The sequence below is a fragment of the Marmota marmota genome, unplaced genomic scaffold (genome assembly GCF_001458135.2).
Source record: "Marmota marmota marmota unplaced genomic scaffold, marMar, whole genome shotgun sequence".
Taxonomy (NCBI): Eukaryota; Metazoa; Chordata; class Mammalia; order Rodentia; family Sciuridae; genus Marmota; species Marmota marmota.
In genome coordinates, this window is record NW_026000229.1 from 18,239,812 (window position 1) to 18,259,980 (window position 20,169).

Consider the following 20,169-nt stretch of genomic DNA (forward strand, 5'->3'; position numbering starts at 1 on the left):
AATCTTTAAGTGAGAATGACTGATCTTACTATATGTGGTTGTTTCTATTTCTTTAAAATTACTGCATCAAGTGAAGGCAAAGAACTTAAGAAAATACGGCCTGAACACACAGTCCTGACTGCAGAATTGCCAGAGGATCTGGTTCATGATGCAGATTCTGCTTTGGCAGGTCTGGGTGAGGAATGCTTATTTCTAAGGGAGGTGGTTTTGGACTACTCCATGGGGAACTGCTGGCCCAGACTAAGCAAAACAAATGCCAGTTAATCCCACCAGCCTGTGATCTGCTTTAGGGTACATGTTGTATTTTACTCAATTTATGTCTCTCTGCACAGAATCAGGTGGAAGAGCCCTGTGATAAATAGTTGTTGAATGGGTGCATCCATTCAAAAGCAGTAATTCCAGCACGCAGCCAGAGGACAATGCACATGGTAGGAGGAGAAACACATAGAATAAGTGTCTGCATCATTCACTGTCCACTCCTGAACCATGGGGGCAGGCTCCTGCCCTGTTTGAGGGCCTGGGTTGTGAATCCTACACTCTGCCTGCATATCTTAACTAGCATTCAGAGTTTGTGACATTTATTCATGTGCATACTAAGGTAAACACCAGGCATTTTACCAAGAGGTATTCTTTTTTTTTTTTTTTAAATATATTTTTAGTTGTTAATGGACTTTTATTTTTATTTACTATTTATGTGCAGTGCTGAGAATTGAAACCAGTGGCTCACACATGCTAGACAAGTGCTCTACCACTGAGCTAGATACAACCCAGCCCAAGAGGTGCTCTTATTTAACAAAACAGCTGGGAAAAGTGCTAACAGATGCAGGAAGCATCTACTCTTCCTGATGAGGGTATTGGCTGCAGCCTCTCAGGGGTGAGTCTCTCTCATCTTTGGGTACAATGTCCCCTACCCTAGTCTCCTCCACTCAAAAGGCTATTGGCTGGGCCACATCCAGCTCTTATAGCCATTGTTTTTCCTGGCCTATCTGGTAGATTCCAGACTGTGATGGATTTATCCTCATCTGGGATTTTTTTTTTTATAGCTTTGAGAAAGGTCTAAGTGTCCTTTCGTTGTTATTTTTCCTGCTTGCTGATCTTTTGTAGGTGACCTTTTAAAAAGTGAGAGGCCTGGTGATAGCCCTCTTGGGAAAGGTTACACTTTGGGTTGGCTCCCTTCCAGCCCACTTCCCATACTTGGGAGCTCAAGAGAGCATTCAAGGCCCCTGTTTTGCTCTAACACATCTCAAGTTTCAGGAGCCAGAGTTCCCACTGGAGTAGGAGAGGGAAAGAAGAATGGAAAGGGAGAGGGAAAAGGGAGTCCTTTTCTCATTTTTATTTTGGGTTTTGGCCTTTCAGGGATTCTGAGAACATAATTTTCCCAAAGACTCATTCTTCTTCATTCTCTCCTACCTACCTGATGGGTGTTAGAAGTAATAATTTGTGGATCTAAAGGATAACTGACTCTCAGTGGATGCTAAAGAACTTTCAGCCAGTCATTTCATTTTTACTTCTATTACTATATTTTTTCATGTGTGGTTTTAAAAATTGGTCTTCAGTCTTTCAGCTAAGGTAGTTTTTTATCTGTGTGAACCCTATATGATACTCTTAGTTCTAATGAAGATTCTACCTGCCATTTCTGATTATAATCTAATTACAAAAGAAGAATAAATAAAAATAAAGAAAGCAACAAGTGACACATGATTCAGAGGGGCACTGGACAAAATGGGCATTGGTCACTGCTCGGCTCTGACTTGTGACTTCAGGTCTTCACTGTCCCTTTCTAGGTACCAGTTCATCACTTCTCTGTTTATGAGAAACAGCTCTGTTCTCTTGGTCTTTAGCTTAGACATGTTAACATTTCCTATTATAGTCTTTAGAAGATTTTGACCAAAATAAGCAAGAGCTACGTTTTTCTCTCTTCCATCCTCCCAGAAGCCCCACTTACTTCCAGCTGCATCTTTACTGGTCCACCCGACTTCCCTGAAGGCTCCTGGGCAATGCTGGGCAAGGGGGGAACATTCCCTCCTGTGGTCCTCTTTGTGAATTAAGCTTCTGCAACCCCTTCCCCAGTGAACTTGGAGGTGAATGAGTCAATGGCATCCTTAGGAGATGGCCCTAGGTCATGGTCCTGATTTCTGCCTCCCCCTTGAAATCCTCCATTGAGGAACTGCCTTGTTGAGAGTCCAAAAATACAATGGCATTTTTCTAACAATCAGTTTATCACTCAAGTATCATCTTTCCAGTTGGGCTTTTTTTTTTTTTTTTGGTACTAGGGATGGAACCCAGGGCATAACCCTGGGTTATTTTTTGAGACAGGGTCTCACTAAGTTGCAGTGCCTTTCTAAGTTGTTGAGACTGGCTTTGAACTTGTGATCCTCCTGCCTCAGTCTCCTGAGCTGCTGGGATTACAGGTGTGTGCCACCACGCCTAGCTCCAGTTAGGTATTATACTTTCCTCTGTGTTACTAAAAATCTTGGAGAATAGTGACTATTAAAAGCAAGGTCATGTATCAGGAAACTTAAAAAAAAGTTTATTGGATATACTTTTTAAAAGCTTGAACATTTTGCATATAATTTAAATGTCCTTCAGGGAAAAAAGGAAGCCAACACCTAGATTCCAGCAACCTAAATGAGGCACGTTCCTGCCAGTTGGAATCCTACGTGGAACAGGCAGCCATGTTTTTCCATTTTCTGTCATGAGTCTGGCTGCTACCAGCTTGCTTCTGTTTTGAACTGAGAGATGCCTTGGGGGAAGGCCTTGGCCAAACTGCACAAGAGCTAGATCAGCTTCTCTTTTAGAGGACCCATGTGTGGGTTGGCTCTAGGACCAACACCCTTATTAGTTCTAACAAAAAGTAAATCTCTCAGAACAATTGGAACTGCCAAGAGCCCAGGCCTGGACAGCTTGCCTGGTTCCCTCCCCCAGGCTGTCCTTGTCTCAGAAAAGCTCCAGGGAGACTAAACAGACCAAGTGGGCAACAGAGAGAGAAAGTACTGTCAAATGGTTATACATGTGACCAGGAAGGTGCCACCCTCTATATCCAAATTAGCAGTAAATGCATGTTCATGCACTTTCTATTGGAAAAGGGCCAAGCTTGCATGATGAGTACCTTGGGAGTGGTTTCTCCTGTGGCATCCATTGCTTCATTACTTGTTATTTTCAAAATGAAAATTAATAATATTACTGAAATGATCTTCTAATTACTATTTCTGATGTAGAAATTCTTAAAGATCTCATCATGCTCTCAAGAAAGGGGGGGCACTTGAATGTCTGCATAGGAAGCATGGACAAAGAAATAATAACAGCATTATTCCAAAGATCTAATCAGATACATTTTCTATGTCTATGCCCCTCCTCCTTGTGTGTGAGGAGGGCCTGACAAGGAGCTAGTGGCCTACACTTCTGGGAGTCATGCCACTTGGGAATGTGTCCTGGATGAGTTCCCCAAACACAATTGCTTTTTACCCTACAGGTCTTCTGGCCTGGAGTCGATGAGTAGCACACAAGCCCAAAGCCCACAATTTAGCCAGACAGAAAATGCTCATTTGCTTCTGCCCCTCCCTGAACATCTGCTTGCCTTTGATCAGAAGGCACGCTGGTCAATAGCAATATCACCAAAAGAAACATGAAATTCCCACCACTTTAAATTAATGGGCTTCATCTGAAGGGCCTTTCAAAAATATTTGTTTGGATTCATAATGACTTTCTGTTTATTTTCATGGCCCCTTGTCATTTTAAACAATAGCAAGTGGACTCAAAACAAAGGCCACTGTCCCCTCACTGTGTAAAGGTGGGATGATTGGGGCAGACCCTCAAAACTCACCCAGCAGAGCATCTATTGACACACACAGATCACTCCTCAATGAGAAAGGACTTCAGGGACAGTTGTCACTTCACAAGTCCAGAAGCCAGGATTCCAACACTGCATATCCCTGCCCTGTGTCATTTGTGATCTGTGACCCTGTCACTACACATTTGACTGTAAGCACCCTGGTAATGGCTTTTAGACATAGCCAGTACACTTTTCTGGATAAGGCATTGCTCATTTGTATACTCATGGGTGCTTATTTAAAAAAAGTACTTCTTTTCTCCAAAAAACTGAGCCATGAGCATAGTTTTTTTTTTTTTTCTCCAGAAAGCCATGTTTATAAAAGTTGTTAGTGAGAGAACTCAGAATGAACTCACACATGCTTCATTGGTTGGTCTCTGAGGAAGATGTCAAAACCAGCCAAAGGTGCCTGTTATATACCAAAAAAAAAAAATGTTTTCTATTCCATAATTCCAAACTTCCTGCCACAACCAATTAGGCTATGGAATTACTTTCTGATTGTCATTTTATTATAAGTATTATCAACTTCTGCTGATGAGTTCATCTGTAACAGAAAATTAAACACAATAATGTCCACATTGTATTACCTTTATTAGCTATATTCAGTCTTAACTGAGGTTTGTGTAAAGCCCATGCCTCACCAATTGATACAGTTAATTTTGCTTACGTATTTTGGTACTCTAAGTAGAAAGAAAAGTTACAGATAATTGATTTGTGCTCTTTGAATTTTAACTGATCATAAAAATTGTGTGTGTGTGTGTGTGTGTGTGTGCTGCTGGGGATTGAACATAGAGCCTTGCCCATGCTAGGTGTAGCATTCTACTACTGAAGATCAGGATAAAAATGAGCTGAAACAAAATACAAATCTAGATGTATTTGGAGGTTAAAATCCTAACCTTTATCTCATGTCATAGACATGAGTTGGAATCTTCCATTATTTAAAATCAAGTACACAACTAAGCTGTACAAAATATCTCAAGCTCTTATGAAACATAAGTAATTATGATTTGTTTCTCTAATAAACAAATAATCTAAAATTATTGATACAGGTCTCAAATGCTATAAGAAGAACTGGAATAAAACATAATGAAATGTAATGAACACTCCATCTTCTAACTCTACTTATGATTTTAACATATTCTTTCCTGTTGCCTTATAAACTTTGTTACGAACCCCCGGAGACAGGGCAAGACACTGTAGGAATATGTTTGATATATAGTTGGATTAAATAACAACCTAATATATCAAACATATCACACAGAGGCCTGCAGAAAAGGCATCCAGGTTTGACTGAGCTTGAGAATAGGCACAGCATTGAAGGCTACAGCTGCAGGGGGTGGTCACCATTGCAGCAACTTCCAAACCTGCCTCTGGAGCACAGGTCTGTCTGCAGGTGTGGAAACGGCGCCATTAGCGATATTGTCAGCACATGCACCAGCACGTCTGGGCATTCTCATTTTTCCCTTACCTCATCTTCCCAAGTGAACAGTGCATTCAATAGTGTATCATTTGTTCGTCATTCATATGTGGGAGATTCCAGGAAAAAGGAGATACTTAAAATTTAAGGGCCTGAGGTCAGAATATAACAGAATCATCTCACAAACCATGGATCATTTTTTTTTTTTTTAAACAGGCAACCTGAAGATGTGTGGTGAGCAGAGCAGTTGAAACAAAATTATTACCCCTTCCCCAAACTATCATTCAGAACAGTACAAATGCTCCCTAGTTACAAAAGGAAGCCATGTTTGTGGGTGTGTGCCTGCGCGTGGTGGGGGTGGATAAAGTTATAGGAATAGGGCTGTAATAGCAATTGCTTTGAGTTGATAGTTTCTTTCAGTTTTACAGAAAATACCTATGTGGCAGGAACCTCTGGTTACCAGGAAAACATAGGCAGCAGACCATTCTAAAGTGTTCTAGAAGTACCAAGCACCCTTCCTAATGTTAAGGTGGGAGGCACTGAAGTAGGCACCTCCATGTAAGGGACTCAAATCATCAGTGATGTCAACTTCAACCTTTACTGAAGGATTCCTTGGCTTTCCTACAAAACCCTCACTGCTAATACAAAGTCCTCACTAGCTTACTTCAGCAGTCATTACTAATTTTTAAATGCTGTTATTTAAAAATATTGTTTCATGAAAATTTAAAACATAGAGCCCTCCATTATCCCAATTCCATTATAATTTCTTATCCATTCTCTACAGATCTCCTTCACATCCATTTTTAAAAATGGTTGTAATCATAATGAGTACACATATTTGCATGTTTTTCCTTTAACATCATTCCACATACATCATTTATATGTTTTAATACTTCAACATTTCTTACATCCTGCTTCTCATTGCTATAGACAAGGCTGCAAGGAACACCTCTCACACACACTTCTCTTGGATTCCCTCCTCAGGATAGGTTCCTGGAGTGTGGGATTAATGATTCAAAGGTTTGTGCACAATACAACAGCCCCTGAGGGATGAGATCAGCCTTCTTTTACAGTGGGGGGCAGACTAAAACTGCTGCTCAGAGCCCATGTGCGCCCCTCCCAGGTGCGTCATGGTGATTTGACCTTGAAGAGACCCTACATCTTGGTGCCTCTGATTCCCGGCAGACTCTTTGCAAGGCTCAGATGAGTTAACATATAAAGTACCTAGAAGATTGTCTGGCAAGAGACTTGTATTTGATCAGTGTCAGCTCCCCTCTCTATCAGGGATCTATAGAATAATGTTTATTTCAGTCATTTTCCTAGAATAATAGTAAGACCTAGAAGTATGTTTTTGGTGATGATTATGGTGACGATGATGATGTAGTTATTACTTGCTGAGTTTCGTGGCATGTCAGGCACCGCATTCTTATATTAGCTCATTAATTGTTTCAACAACAATCCTATGGGGTAGGACTCTAGTAACTTGGTTCTTCCAGTCAAGAATCAAGAAGTAAATACATGAATAAAAAGAGCAAACCCAGGGACTAGAGACTGATAAGAGGTCAGAAGGACCCTGCATCAGGACAAAGCTAAATCTCTAGTGGAATCAAAGTGTCTACTGACATGACTTCAGTCATGAGGAGACATGGAGTTTTTCCCACTTATGGGAAGAGGTTGCTTATAATAAATTGGGTAAGGAAAAAGGGGAGAAAAATCTACCAGACCTCTAAATCCTAGCCAGTGGTTGATTCTTAAGTTTAAGGTACACATTTCATTCAGGATGAACTTGATTTATAAAGCAGAAACAAAGATGTAACCAGAAAATGGAATTGTCTCTATACCCATTCTTAGCTCTTCAGTTTGTAAGAAAAACTGACAATATCAGACAATCCAAGATACTCAGGTTAGACACCAACAGAGAGGACCTTGGTAAACCCCCAAATCAGAAGTTAAAACACCTATGTTACATCTTGTTGACAAAAAGTTTAAATGCCTTCACTGAGTCTAGGAAGATGATCAAGAGATATGTCCTAAGAACTAGAGGGTTTTAAGTATGCTCCTAAGTTTAATGGCCTCATTATATCCCTTGTGTATTTTACACACAACATCAGTCCAGGAGCTGCTGCTGGGTGAGATGGTGCATTTTGGTGCTCTATGGTCTTACACAACAAGGCAGAATGAAATACCTAAGCCAGGGCATCAACTCTTCTTGTAGAAAAGAGCCAAATTTCATTTCCTAATGTATTGGGTCCTTAGAAAGGAGGAAAGTTACAGGTACCAGTAAAAAATTGTTTAAATGGGAAGAAAAAGAGGCCTCCTCTGTTTTCACCATCTTCCTGCTGAAGATAGTCAAGCTGGCTGGCTTTGCCCCAAGACTAGGTCACCATCCTTTCATTTTGGAAGTGTCCTCCTCCTGTTCAATCTAAAAGTATCTCTCTCCTTTAAATGACTATTTTTCTTAACACACACTCATGATCTTATGTTTTAAACATTTATCTTGATGACAAACATACATGGAAAAAACAAACCAGCCAACCCTAGTCCCTAGTACATACTGAAAAAGTATGTTAATAGGTTCTCTTTTGAGGTTCACAGTGTTCTCTGTGGATTCTAAGGAAAGGAGAGACCCAACACTGCTATTTCTCTGTAGAAGGCATAATGGAAACCAGAAAAATGAAGTTGACAATCTCACATCCAGATCAGGAATGTTCAGGAACGTGCAGGAAGCGCCCACTGCCTGCTTTATAAATGGAACTAAGTCAAGATTATAAACGCCCTGATTCTTCCTCTGGATGCCCAGAGGTATTTTTCTGGGTGGTTAACCTGAAAGACTCCCCACTGTTTTTTTCCATACTCTGTAAAAAGATGCTGGGCAGGTGGAACAAGTTTGCTACTTGCTAGTTTAACCCCGGGGAAGAAGACAAGCTCCCTGCTATACGTGGAGTTCCACTGGTCAGCCCCTAGAAGACCGACTGATAGTAGACAAGTAACCAAGAAACTACAAAGCAACACTCACTTTAGGTTTTGCTCTTGGCTTCAGTTGCTCTAACTTCTTAGCAGCAGCCTCAATGGATGCTGCAGCCCCCAATAATTCCGTTTCTGCAATGACGGTTGGGTCTTCTGGATCCACCCACTCTGTTCCTAATATCAAAAAAAAAAAAAAAAAAAAAGTAAAAGGTCATTCTTGATAGTTGCAGATGATGTCAGGGTATTGCCTTAATCACATACAGTATCTATATAGAGGCCCACCCCACCTATTATCTGCATTGCCATAAGAGACCTTGTCTCTAGCTCTCATCTGGATGTAAACGGTAAGGGGAGGTAAGGTGATTTTCTGCCTCAGTTGTGTGTTTAGCCATAGAAGTGGTCATCAACAGCAGCTTCAAAGATCCAGATCTCATGGAACAAGGCTGGAGCCTTACCCTACCTTCTAACTTAGGAGACTTTAGACTTTAGACCACAGCAATTTGCATTTTCTTCTGGGAACACATGGGGAAAAGCCACTCTGCTCAATTCAAAGGAAGGGACATTGGTGAGAAAATCTTGCCCTGGGGAATTGATTACTTCTCTATAAACAAGAAGGGGTGTGCAAACAGGTACTCAGCACTGTTTTCTAAACACAGGTGTTTGTTTTTTAAATGAGAATAAATATCTTGAAGAATGAAAATAAATGGTGAATTTCTTAAGAACAGTGAGCAGTTCTGATGGACAATACCATTTAAGAAGAAGCAGTTAATATAAAGACTGGAGAAAACACAAGTATCATGGAGAATGTTACTTTTAAAATATAACTCTAGGTGCATTTGTTTAAATAGAACCTTGTATACTCCTGGCTGCATTTGCCAATGAAAGGCTAGGAGGTCTGGTATGTTGACCCTCTGCTCAGTGACTGTCTTAAGCACTGTCCCTGAGCCAGTCTGCAAGAGGAAGGAGAATCTGACCTACCTTTCATGGCTTCCGCTGCCTGGATGAGCTCAGTCACTGCACCTGCGACACGCTTGGAGAAAGCAGCCAGCTGCTGCTTGAGTTCTGGTGTTGGTTTCTGAAGAATCTATGAGTGAAGGACAAGTCAAGTGCATCAGAAGATGGCAACCGTGGTGATAGGAGGAGCTGTCATCGGAGGGTGTGCAGCCAGACATCCTGGTTTTCGTTGCCTATCTATCTCCTAGTGACAGCAGGGTATGGGGAGGGGGGGTAAGCACTTAAGACTCACTGGGCTTTAGTTTCCTCAGATGAAAAGTGGGAAATGGAACCTGGAGTGTCTCTAAAGGTTCTTTTGATAGTTCTCAAAGATCACAAAAGGAGATGAAGTTCTTAGTCCTTTATTCATACTTTTATTTATATATAAAAAATATGTGCTCATGAAAATTGCCTAAACCACAAGAACATTCTGAGTGAACACAAGAGCCCCCCGCTAAGAGCCAGCTAGTACTTGAGACAAAGCAAACACTAGACTGGAGAAGATGTGCAGTTGGGGAATCTTGCAGATAAAATCCCCGTGTGAACAACAGCTCATGGTTCAGGATGATCATTCTGGTACAAACAATCCATTTCCATGGTTTTGACCACAGACTTTCTTGGCAGAAGTCATGAGAATGTGCCCTCTTTTAACCTGTTTCAAAGGTTTTAAAGATTGTTTTATGCTTTTTGTTTTTTATGGTTTTGAAAAAGGTAGTAGAACCTTCAAACACCAATCCAACTTAAAAGACATTCTCAGCTGATTTCTTTTCAAATCCATCCAAGATTGGAAACAAGAAAATGAGATAGGATGAGAGCTCCTTACCATCTTTCACTACAGATTTAAATTCTGATATACACCATCTTGCTCCTTCCTAATTTTGAAATTGTCTTCCAACATTCTTTTCTACATCTCTTCCATGTTTCACAATGGGAATCTTCACATCCAGACACATGGAGACAGGAGAAAATTACAACTATCTCTGGACAATCCTAGTGGAGCCTGATTAGGTGAATGATGATTAGGGCTCAGGGTCTGAGTAACAAAGCAGCACATAAACATCATCAAATGGTTTTTCTATAGTGGTCAACAGAACAGGAATAAGAGTGATATCCAAGGTGGGAACACTCGTACTTAATGGTGGAAGACTCAGTGTTTTCCCCTAAGATCAAGAATAAAGTAAGAATGTTTATTTTCACACTTCTACCAATATCGTACTGGAATTCCTAGCCAGTGCAATAGGCAAAAATAAATAAATAAATAAATAAATAAATAAAAGAAGTAAAGGATACACACGGTGAGGGAGAAGTAATTTGTGTCCACAGAAGACACAAATATTTATCTACATAAGAAAAATAAACTTCTAGAACTAATAAGTGAGTTTAGCAAGGTCATAGAATATAACGTCAATATACATATAGAAATTTCATTTCTGTATGCTAGCAATAAAAAGTGAGAATTGAAAATGTTAAAAGCCAGTACCATTTATCTTAGCAAAAAAGTTATTAAATAGCTAGGATGAATTTTGATGACACACACACAAGACCCGAACACTGAAAACTACAAAATATTTCTCCATATTATTGAGAAATATTGAACAAGGCCTAAAAACTGTGTTCATTGATCAGAAGACTTGATATTGTTAAGATGTCAATTCTCCCCAGATCAATCTACAGGTTCAACACAACCCCCAATTTTTATTTTTATTAATTTTTAAAAATAAAAATTGATAAGAGACAATATGTTATCAGTATGTAGACATATAGATCAGGGGAGCAGCAAAGTCTAACTAGATTTATAATATGGACAACTCATTTTCAGTAAGTTGCTAAGGTACCTTGAATTCAAAGGGAACACAATAATTTTTTTTCAAAAATGGTGCTAGAACAATATGAAAATGGATAATCTCAGGTAAAAAAGTGGACTTTTACTCATACCCCACATTATATGCATAAATTAACTAGAAATACATCATAAATATGAGAATATAAACATATATAGATTCTATATTAAAACTATATTAAATCTACATCATTCACCTACTCAGGCTCCACTAGGATTGTCCAGAGATAGTTATAATTTTCTCCTGTCTTCATGTGTTCTATATTAAACCTATATAGATTCTATATTTAAACTATATAGAAAATCATCATCATCATCATCATCTTAGTAATCTTGGAGTTGGTGAATATTTTAAATAGACAACTAAAAGCATATATTACAGAAGAAAAAAATCATAAATTGAACTTAGGGTTATCCACACAATGGAATGCTATTTAGTCATGAAAAGGAATTAATTACTGACATCTGCTACAATATGAATGGATTTTTAAAACCACTATGTGTAGTGAAAGAAACCAGTCACAAAAGACCACATATTCTATGATTCCATTGATAAGAACAGTCCAGAACATGAAAATTAGTAGAGGCATAATGGAGATCTAGCACTAGGAGCAGAGTGGAGTGACTGCTAATGGCTGCAAGTTTTCTTCATGGGTAATGAAACTGTTCTAAAATCAAATTAGGGTGACTGTTGCTTTTAGTTTTAGCTATTATAGTGGATGTGCCGCAATACCATTGCAATTTTAATTGACATTGTTATCTTCTTTAGTGAAATGTATATTGGGATCTTTCCCTATTTGGGGTTTTTCAGTTTTAATATCAAAGTCTTAGAATTCTCTATATTTTTTAGATTCAAATTCTTTATCAGATACATGCTCTACAAATAGCTTCTCCCAGGGTGTGGCTTGTCATTTCATTTTCATGATAATCTCTTGCAAGGATCAGGAAGACTAATGTGTATTATTAAAACAAAAAAAGAGACAATGATAGCACTTTAGAGCTGAGGGAAAATGTGCAGAAAGAACTTGGATAAACATGAAAGTAAAATCAAAATGCATCTTTTTAACTCAGATATTATGCTATCATAATGAACGGATATTAATTGCTGGGATAAACTGAATGTTTCTGTTCCCACAAGTCTTCAAATTATTTTTAGGATTATATTTCACTTCCTATTACTCTTTTATATTTAAGACCATATTGATTCTGGATTTCTCTTCTTTTAAGCAGCCCTAGTAAGAGATAATTTCATGCAATGAAATTCATCCATTTAAAAGCAATGGATAAACACAGGAGGATACAGCCTTCCAATGGAAAACTGCTCAGCAATAAACGTAGCAAATTTTTGCTACACACAACAACATGAATGGAATTGAAACTACTGATGCAGAGTGAAAGAAGTAGAGAAAAAGGAGTAGATGAGATTCCATTTATAGAAAAGCCCAGAAAATGCAAACAAATCCATAACAATCAGAAACAGATCAGTGGTTGCAAGAATTTTGCAGGTTAATAAATATATTCATTATTTTAGTTGTGGTGAGGCTTCTACAGATGTATTCATATGTCCATGCTCAAACATATACTTTGCATGTCATTTATTATATATTAGTTATGCCCCACTACAGCTGGGAAAAAGTTACAGGTGTGGTGGAGAGAATCACTTATATCATCAAAGTGGAATGATTAAAACCTTCTGTCTCTAAAAGAAGAGCCCTTGAGGTAGAAAGTACCATTCTGTATACTACTCTAAGACAGGGAGCAGCCCTAAGTTACAGACAGGCAGGAGGAGAGGAATTCTATTTTTATTCTGTCATTAAGTCAACATGATCTCTAACAGCAGGCAACAGACAGACCCACATTAACATTTTCTGGTGGTGGAAGTAAATTTTAACCCTGTCAATGATCTCATTTTATGGTTTTGCAGAAATATTGAACTCTGAGGCAAAGCGGCTGCTTCTTGCCTGCAACATGAATCCTCTATGAGGAGCCAGCAACTCGAAGCTCTAAAGCCTACAGGGAAGCTTCCAGAGCAGATGACAATGTCTGCTGAAAAATAAATGGATTCTTAAAAAAAAAAAAAGAAAAGAAAAGAAAAGGAAAAAAAAAAAGGAAATTCTCTAGTAGGCAGTGATTCTAGATTTGCCAGAAGGTTCCAACAGAGTATTTGGGTCTGTGACCCTTCTTAACAGTTTAAGGAACATTCTGTGGGTCTGGATGTTTCTTTGATGAGGTTTTATGGGAGGGTAGCAGGAAATACTCCAGGGCTTTCAGCTCAAAGGGGCCACAGGCCCACAAAAGGTTAAGAATGTTAAAATCATGATAGTCATTTTTTTTTTTTACCTACATAGAGGGAAAGAGAGAATTGGAAGAAGACAAAATTCATGAATGTTTCTTTAAAACAAAGATCTAAAGCAAATATGACAATAATCTAATTAATGCTGGTAGGCAGTTAATCATAGATGGTGGGAACATGGATGCCGATACTGTTTTCTGTATTTTCAAGTCTTTTCCAAAGTATAACTAAAATATACAAACCAGCCAGAAAAGGTGAAGAATCCTTAACTCTAAGGTGTTTTATCTGAACAAGGTTAAGGCACGGGAAGCTCACCCATGTTTCATATACCTAAATTTAAGACAAGCCACAAAAGAAGGGCCCTGACCCTCTTTTGTGCCATCTAAAAATGACTTTGATTTAATCCTGCAGATTGTTGGTCGCTTTCTCCAAACCCTAATTTCTAGAGTTTTCTCTTTTCCTCTTTTGAAAAACAGTCCAAAACAGACACTCTCTGACCAAACTTCAGCTTTCAGAAATCTCACCTGTTCTCTTTGATTTGCTATAAACAAGAATCAATTTTTAAAACATTCCAGGAGGGCTATCTTAAAATATGTTATAGTTCTGCTTTAGACTGAGCTAGCATAGTCATTTGGGCACACAGGTCTTTCTGGATCAAGGATTAGGATAAGAGGCGGGGTGTATGTATGGGCTGAACTTTCTGGTTGTGCCAATTGCTTTTCCCTTATCACCTGTAAATATTTAATCTAATTTTATTATTCTTTATTTATACCCTAGAGAATATTTCATAGAATTCTGATGTTTTTAAAACAGCAATTTGGCTTTCATTTTCCTACCCGGTAAGTAGGAAATTCCCTCTGAAAATTCAACACTGGTGTCCATGTCTGGCAGATCTCATGTTCCTCATCTCATTCTTGAGTTTCTACCTGGGTTCATTGGTCTTATAGCCTGAAAGTCTCTTGGTGTGGAACCATCTTTCTGGCTCTTGTCCTCAAAGTTAGCTCTGCTGAAGGAGTTAGGAGAATAATATGGGATGCAAACTTATTTTTAGCAGTAGACATCGACCAACATCAACAACTGAGGTTACAGAAATGTCATAGGGTTCTACGATTTTTAGTTAGGAAATTGAACTTTCTTGTATATTTATGATAACTCTTTGGAAATGAAGCCCTTCCTTCCTTCCTTCCTTCCTTCCTTCCTTCCTTCCTTCCTTCCTCCCTCCCTCCCTCCCTCCCTCCATGGGGATTGAACTCAGGGGCACTCAGCTACTGAACCACATCTCCAACCCTTTTTTGTTTTTATTTTGAGACAGGGTCTCATCAAGTTGCTTAGGGTCTCTCTAAGTTGTTGAAACTGGCTTTGAACTCGTGATCCTTCTGCCTCAGCCTCCCAAGCTGCTGGGATTATAGGTGCACCTATAATCCTGGCTGAAGGCTTGTTTCCTTACTATGTTTTTATTAGAAAATATCTTTCAGAGAATGTGACTAGCTTACTAAAGAGAATAAAAATCTATGAAACATAAATGCATGATGCTAAACCATTCACATCCTTGGAAGTCTGAGCCACTGGCACTTGTCACCTGAGGTACAAAAAAAAAATTTCTCATTGCAGAAGATAAATTATTTATCTTATAAAATTAGTTTCATCATGGAGCTTTTCTTCCTATTCCCTTTAGCACAAGCTACCATAAACCTCTATGTCTACCATAATTACTACAGTGATAACAAACTGTATAGAATGATGAAAAGAAACTCAGGTGGTCAGCCTTCAACAAATACATTAACCACTTGACTCTAAGAGTCCTGTTTCTGGAGTAAATTCAAGGAATGATCCATGAGAAGAACATTAACCAAGGAAAACGTGAATAGTCATAAGAGACACATATCTGCCTATGGAAGCATAGTCTGTTCTTTCTGGGGCCCTGGGAAAGAAAGCACTGGTTTGTCCCCTTCCTTCTAACCTCTGGCCCCAGTGAACACCTCTCATGAAACCTCCAAATTACATGTGATGTTGGGTATTCCTGCAGCAAGTGCCCCTTCTTCCTGTTGATTATGTTAGGGCTGAGGTCTGACAGTACTTAGGTGGCCTGAAAGCAGGGGTCTCTGTGGCCTGGGAATGGTTCCTGGACCTTTCCTAATGTTCCCTTCAACCTCTCCTAAGCCACAGAAGCTGGCCATCTGCCCAGTCCCTTGAAGATACACATGGAAAATCTGAGGACCCCTCATTTCATTGCACTCACCCACTCAAGCTGGAGTGGAAGGGAGAGGGGTGGTACATTGGCAGACACCACTGTGGTTCCCAGGTAGGGGACAGGGTTTATAGTGGGCACAAGATCAGGGAGGGAACCCCATCAGAGTTCCTTTTCCTAATCCCCTGGGAGAAACTTCTCCTTAAGAGAAGTGCTGGCACTTCCTATGAAGGGAGAATTCTTCTCCCCCAAATAAGCTTTACTTTTCCTGAAGGGTGAAGGGATTTCTTCGCTTCAGCACCACCCCAAAGGCTGGCAGGCTTGTGGCTTTTTGGGGAATAAATCTGGACCCCATGCAGTGAATAAAGGTGGGAACAGTCAGTCTGGGGGCTGCATGTGTGGGGCCTGGGCCACAGATGCAGTGTAAGGGGCTGATCACAGACATAGGCACAGGTGAGCGAGAGAGCATGGCTCATCAGGAAATGGGACTGGGAAAAGTGGGGAAATGCAAAGAAGCAGATCCCTGGATATCCTTCCTTCCCCCGCAAGGAACAAGACAAAAATAGAAGCATGAGAGAAAGTAAAGAAGGAGGAGAAATTCAAACCCCAACCTAGGACGCCCGGCCCCTCCCATCAGCCCAACACAGCGCCTTTCAGACAGTAGACTTCAGTGAAGCACCCAGCAAATGCTAGTGCAGTCACATAGCCCTGGGTTTCCAGGCCTGCCTACTGAATCCTTCAAAAACTGCCTGTTTAACATCTGAGAAAACTGAAGCCCAGATATGTCAGTGACCACGCGGCTCTTTATGTGGCAGAACCAGGGTTTGAACTCAAGGCTTTGAAACCTACTGTTTCCACCACACTGTCTAGTTTTCAGTTATAACAAGGTTCTCTGTGACTCAAAACACACACAGTAAATGCCTCTTATCCACAGTTTTGCTTTCCACCAAGGTCAACCACGGTCTGAAAATACTAAATGGAAAATTCCAGTAATAAATAGTTTAAGTTTTAAATAACTTTTATAGATACTGTTATGATTGTTCAATTTTTAACTAGCTCTTGTTAATCTTTTACTTTGCTTAAAGTTAAACTTTTCTCATAGATAATTATGTATAAGAAAAAAACATAGTATATATATAAAATTCAGAACAAACCATGGAACCTCTTAGAATGTACACTCTGAGGAGAAGGGTGACCACTGTGTAGCCTTCCATAAAGAAAAGAATGTCTTTTGGAAGTCTTGCTGGTTTTATTCTTTTTTACCCTGAATTTCCTGGTGGGCTTCTCATGGGCTAAATACTTTCATTACATCCCAGCACATCTAATTTGCTTGGCAGCAGAGGCCCTGGCCTGTGAACACTGATGGGCTAAGATACTCTCTCCTTGGCCCAGAGTGTCTACACTGATTTCCATTTATGGAGATTCAGGCTGGAGTCCAAAGCGTATAATCCCAGTCTGGTTATTCTCCCCAGAAGAGCTACCCAGTACTGACCACAGTGACCTGGATAAAGAACAACAATGATCTCTTAGAAGACCCAAGATGGTTAATATCAGAAGTGAATTCATTTTTAAGGAGAAGTCAATGAAATATTAGAATGAGCGCAAAGCTGGGAGTAACAAGAACTGGGATTAGGCCATCCCTGCTTAGCAGAGTGACCTCAACCTGGGACTAACTTCCATGAGTTGCAAATCATTTCTTTGGCCTGCTAGCTCACAAGCTATACAAGGGTAAAATGAGAAAAAGCAGAATGTCCAACAAACAAAAGGCCTGATGGTGGACCTCTGGTACAAGAATTATGTATCTGAAGGTGGCCTATTGAATCTTTTTTGTTTTTTGGTTTGGAAAGAACAGTGCGATTGTAGGTGGGAAGACATCATCAGTTCTCTTCTGGGGGTCCTCCTAACTGCTGAACAAATCTCTTTGGTCTGTCCCAGCCTTTATATCATTGTAAATGTGGTTCCTAGGATTCGACAGAAACAAATACCCACTGTATTTCTTGGTTCTTTGTGTTTAGGACCTCATGGTCTGTGGGGAGTCAGGCCACCCTAGGAACTGGGAGTCTGCTGCACCCACCCAAAGCTCCTGTAAGGACAGTCCATAGTTATAATCATCATGCCTTTTGCCTGGTGTCTTCAATTTTCATCTTCTGAACTAGGTCCATGCTGGGCATACCTGGCTGGGGGAGTCACTTTCAGTGTGATTTAAGCCATTCATTCAAGGACAGGAGGAAGTCATGGGAGGTTAGCAGAACTCTTGTGGCAATGGCCTTAGTCCCCTCTAGTTCATCACAGGGGCCAGGGTGATTTTTCAGAAGCTTCAACACCCTCCCAGGGTATGCGAGGTATGTGTTTGTAACAAAACCTCCTTACACGTTTCAGGGTGGCTAAGATACCCCCATGGCTTCGTCCCTCTCTTCACATTCCTCTTCTATACTAGTTCTGCCTATTTGGTCCCAGATAGAGCCAGGCTCTCGCAGATTTTAACTGAGTCTTCCTGCAGACTGCACTTGCAAGCTCAATGTGCTGGATCAGATTTTTCTACTCAGGCCAGACCCGACCTCATAAGAGGTGCCTGTCTGATGCTCCAAAAGGGATGATCCTGAAATAAGAACACAGCTTTCCCCTCACCCAGCCATGATGTACACCCCTCCTCACCACCAAGACATGCTCCAGAAGGTCCAGGTAGCCCAGGGTGCATTCCGTCCCGTACCGCAAGGCTCTAGATCGCACCTCCTCGCTGACGTCAGGGTGGAAGGATGCTTGCTAGAAACAGAAAGGAATGTTGAGGTCTTGAAGCCAGAAGAGCTGGCTGACAAGTCATCCACCCAGCAGAGCTGAGTAGTTCAGCAGGACACCTTGCTTGCCGCCTCTGACGCCTCCCCCAACTTGACTCCCTGGGTAGAAAAGAAGTTCCTCCTCTACCCTCTCTGCCTCCACTGCAGGTCCTCTGTCAGTCTGTGTGTTGACCCTGTAGTGTCAACAGATTGACAGAGGGCCATATGACAGAGATAACTGAACCCAATCCCCCTTTCTTTGCTTCCTTTGTTTTTTTAAATGAAAAGAATTCTATATATACATGAAGATGTCCAGAAAAGATTCATAATAAGGCCTTCCAGCAGGAGACATACTGACCCCAGCTCAGCCTGGCCTCTTGTCAGCAGCTGCCTCTTGAAGGCCCCTTCTCTGTCCACAGGCTAATGAAGTCCAGGTTCTTACTCCTCCACCAACCACACCACAGTCACAGTGAGGTCTCCGTGACCACGGCCCTTGGGCTCCTGGGAAACTTCAGATAGCAGCTCCCCAGTGCCCTCAGGCACTGTAAATAACTCATCTCACATTATACAAATGCCGAGATAAGCAAACCAGAGCATATGGTGAACACAATATCTCATGCTTTTTTCTTGTACTGTGACCTGCCACCTTGAGTCATTCTTGATATATCCATTCTGATTCATAGGGTTGTCGGATAAAATGTACCCAGTTAAATTTATATTTCACATACACAAGGAAAACTTTTAGTACAAGTATGTTACACCCTTTTATTTGCTAAAACTGATAGCATCCTCACCCCCTTAGACATTTTCCCTGCTGCAGCTTCACTCTGAAAAAAACTTGGGGGCCTTACAGAAATAGTTACACTAAACTACAAGCAAGCAACAGAGAAATCACCCATCAGCATAAAAGGTTGAGGCTGAAGGGGAGCACTGACCAGCCTCCATGTTTTTTCCACTCAAACCCCTCTTCCTAGGGATGGCGGTGGGTGCAGGTGGGAACACTTGTGGGCTCGCTCCTGCTCTGAGCATCACCCTGGAGGAAGTGGTCAGCATTTGTCATTTGTGAGTTAGGTTTGACTCATCTAAAGTCTAACGGGCCTAGGATGCGGAAATTAGGAGCCCAGAGCTATGCCCTGAACACTCGTTTTGTTCATCCTGTACCCCTGAGCCTCTAATTGTGAGGCACAGAACCCATGCCTGTTTGAGGAGACAGCACTATGGGAAGACACAGGCTGCGATGCTCCTCAGTGTCACCTCCAGCAGGTTCTGCACAAGGCCCTCATCTAGGGTGTGGGAGAGGCAAGATCAAAGTACGCTTGCCTACTATGGTGACTGTGTAACTCAGCAGAACACTACAGGAGAACAATCTGGCAGTAATTAAAATGTCATACCATTTGACCCACTAATTCCACTTCTGGGAGTCTTGCCTAAGGAAATAACCCAAAGCACAGAAAAACCAGATATGCCTAAGAATGTTTATTATAGTAAAGTTCATGATAAAAATAAATGTAGACAACCTAAATATTTTATAATAGAGGAAAGAGAATATTTGCTAATGGAGTATATTGTATCCTTTAAAAAGTCTGTGATAATGACTCACAGCAACAGAGAAACAGCCACATCACATCAATTATAAGAGCAGATATAAAATTGTATCTAACATAAACATATACACATGAAAGCAAGACAGACAGAAACACACATGAGACTTGACTTTGGGATTGGGTAAGCCTGAGGACTTAGTGTAATCCTCCCATTCTGATAAGATGAGCCAGTCTGGAACTTGCTGTTCCCCCACATTTGCCCTGGTTACCCACTCAGCCCCAAGTTACTTGGATACTTAGATAGGGCAACTTGGCCCTCCATTC

General features: G+C 40.6%; 1 protein-coding gene across 8 annotated transcripts in view; it reads right to left on the bottom strand.

Moving 5' to 3' along the window:
• Positions 1-20,169, bottom strand: part of Tln2 (talin 2) — a 395,739-nt gene that overhangs the window by 14,209 nt on the left and 361,361 nt on the right. For all 8 annotated transcript variants that reach the window (XM_048793709.1, XM_048793710.1, XM_048793711.1 and 5 more), the window contains 3 exons: positions 18,183-18,290; positions 9,192-9,297; positions 8,263-8,387 (listed from right to left, as the gene is read on the bottom strand). In XM_048793709.1, the coding sequence (XP_048649666.1) occupies positions 8,263-8,387; positions 9,192-9,297; positions 18,183-18,290 (339 nt within the window). The remainder of the gene's footprint in view (positions 1-8,262; positions 8,388-9,191; positions 9,298-18,182; positions 18,291-20,169) is intronic.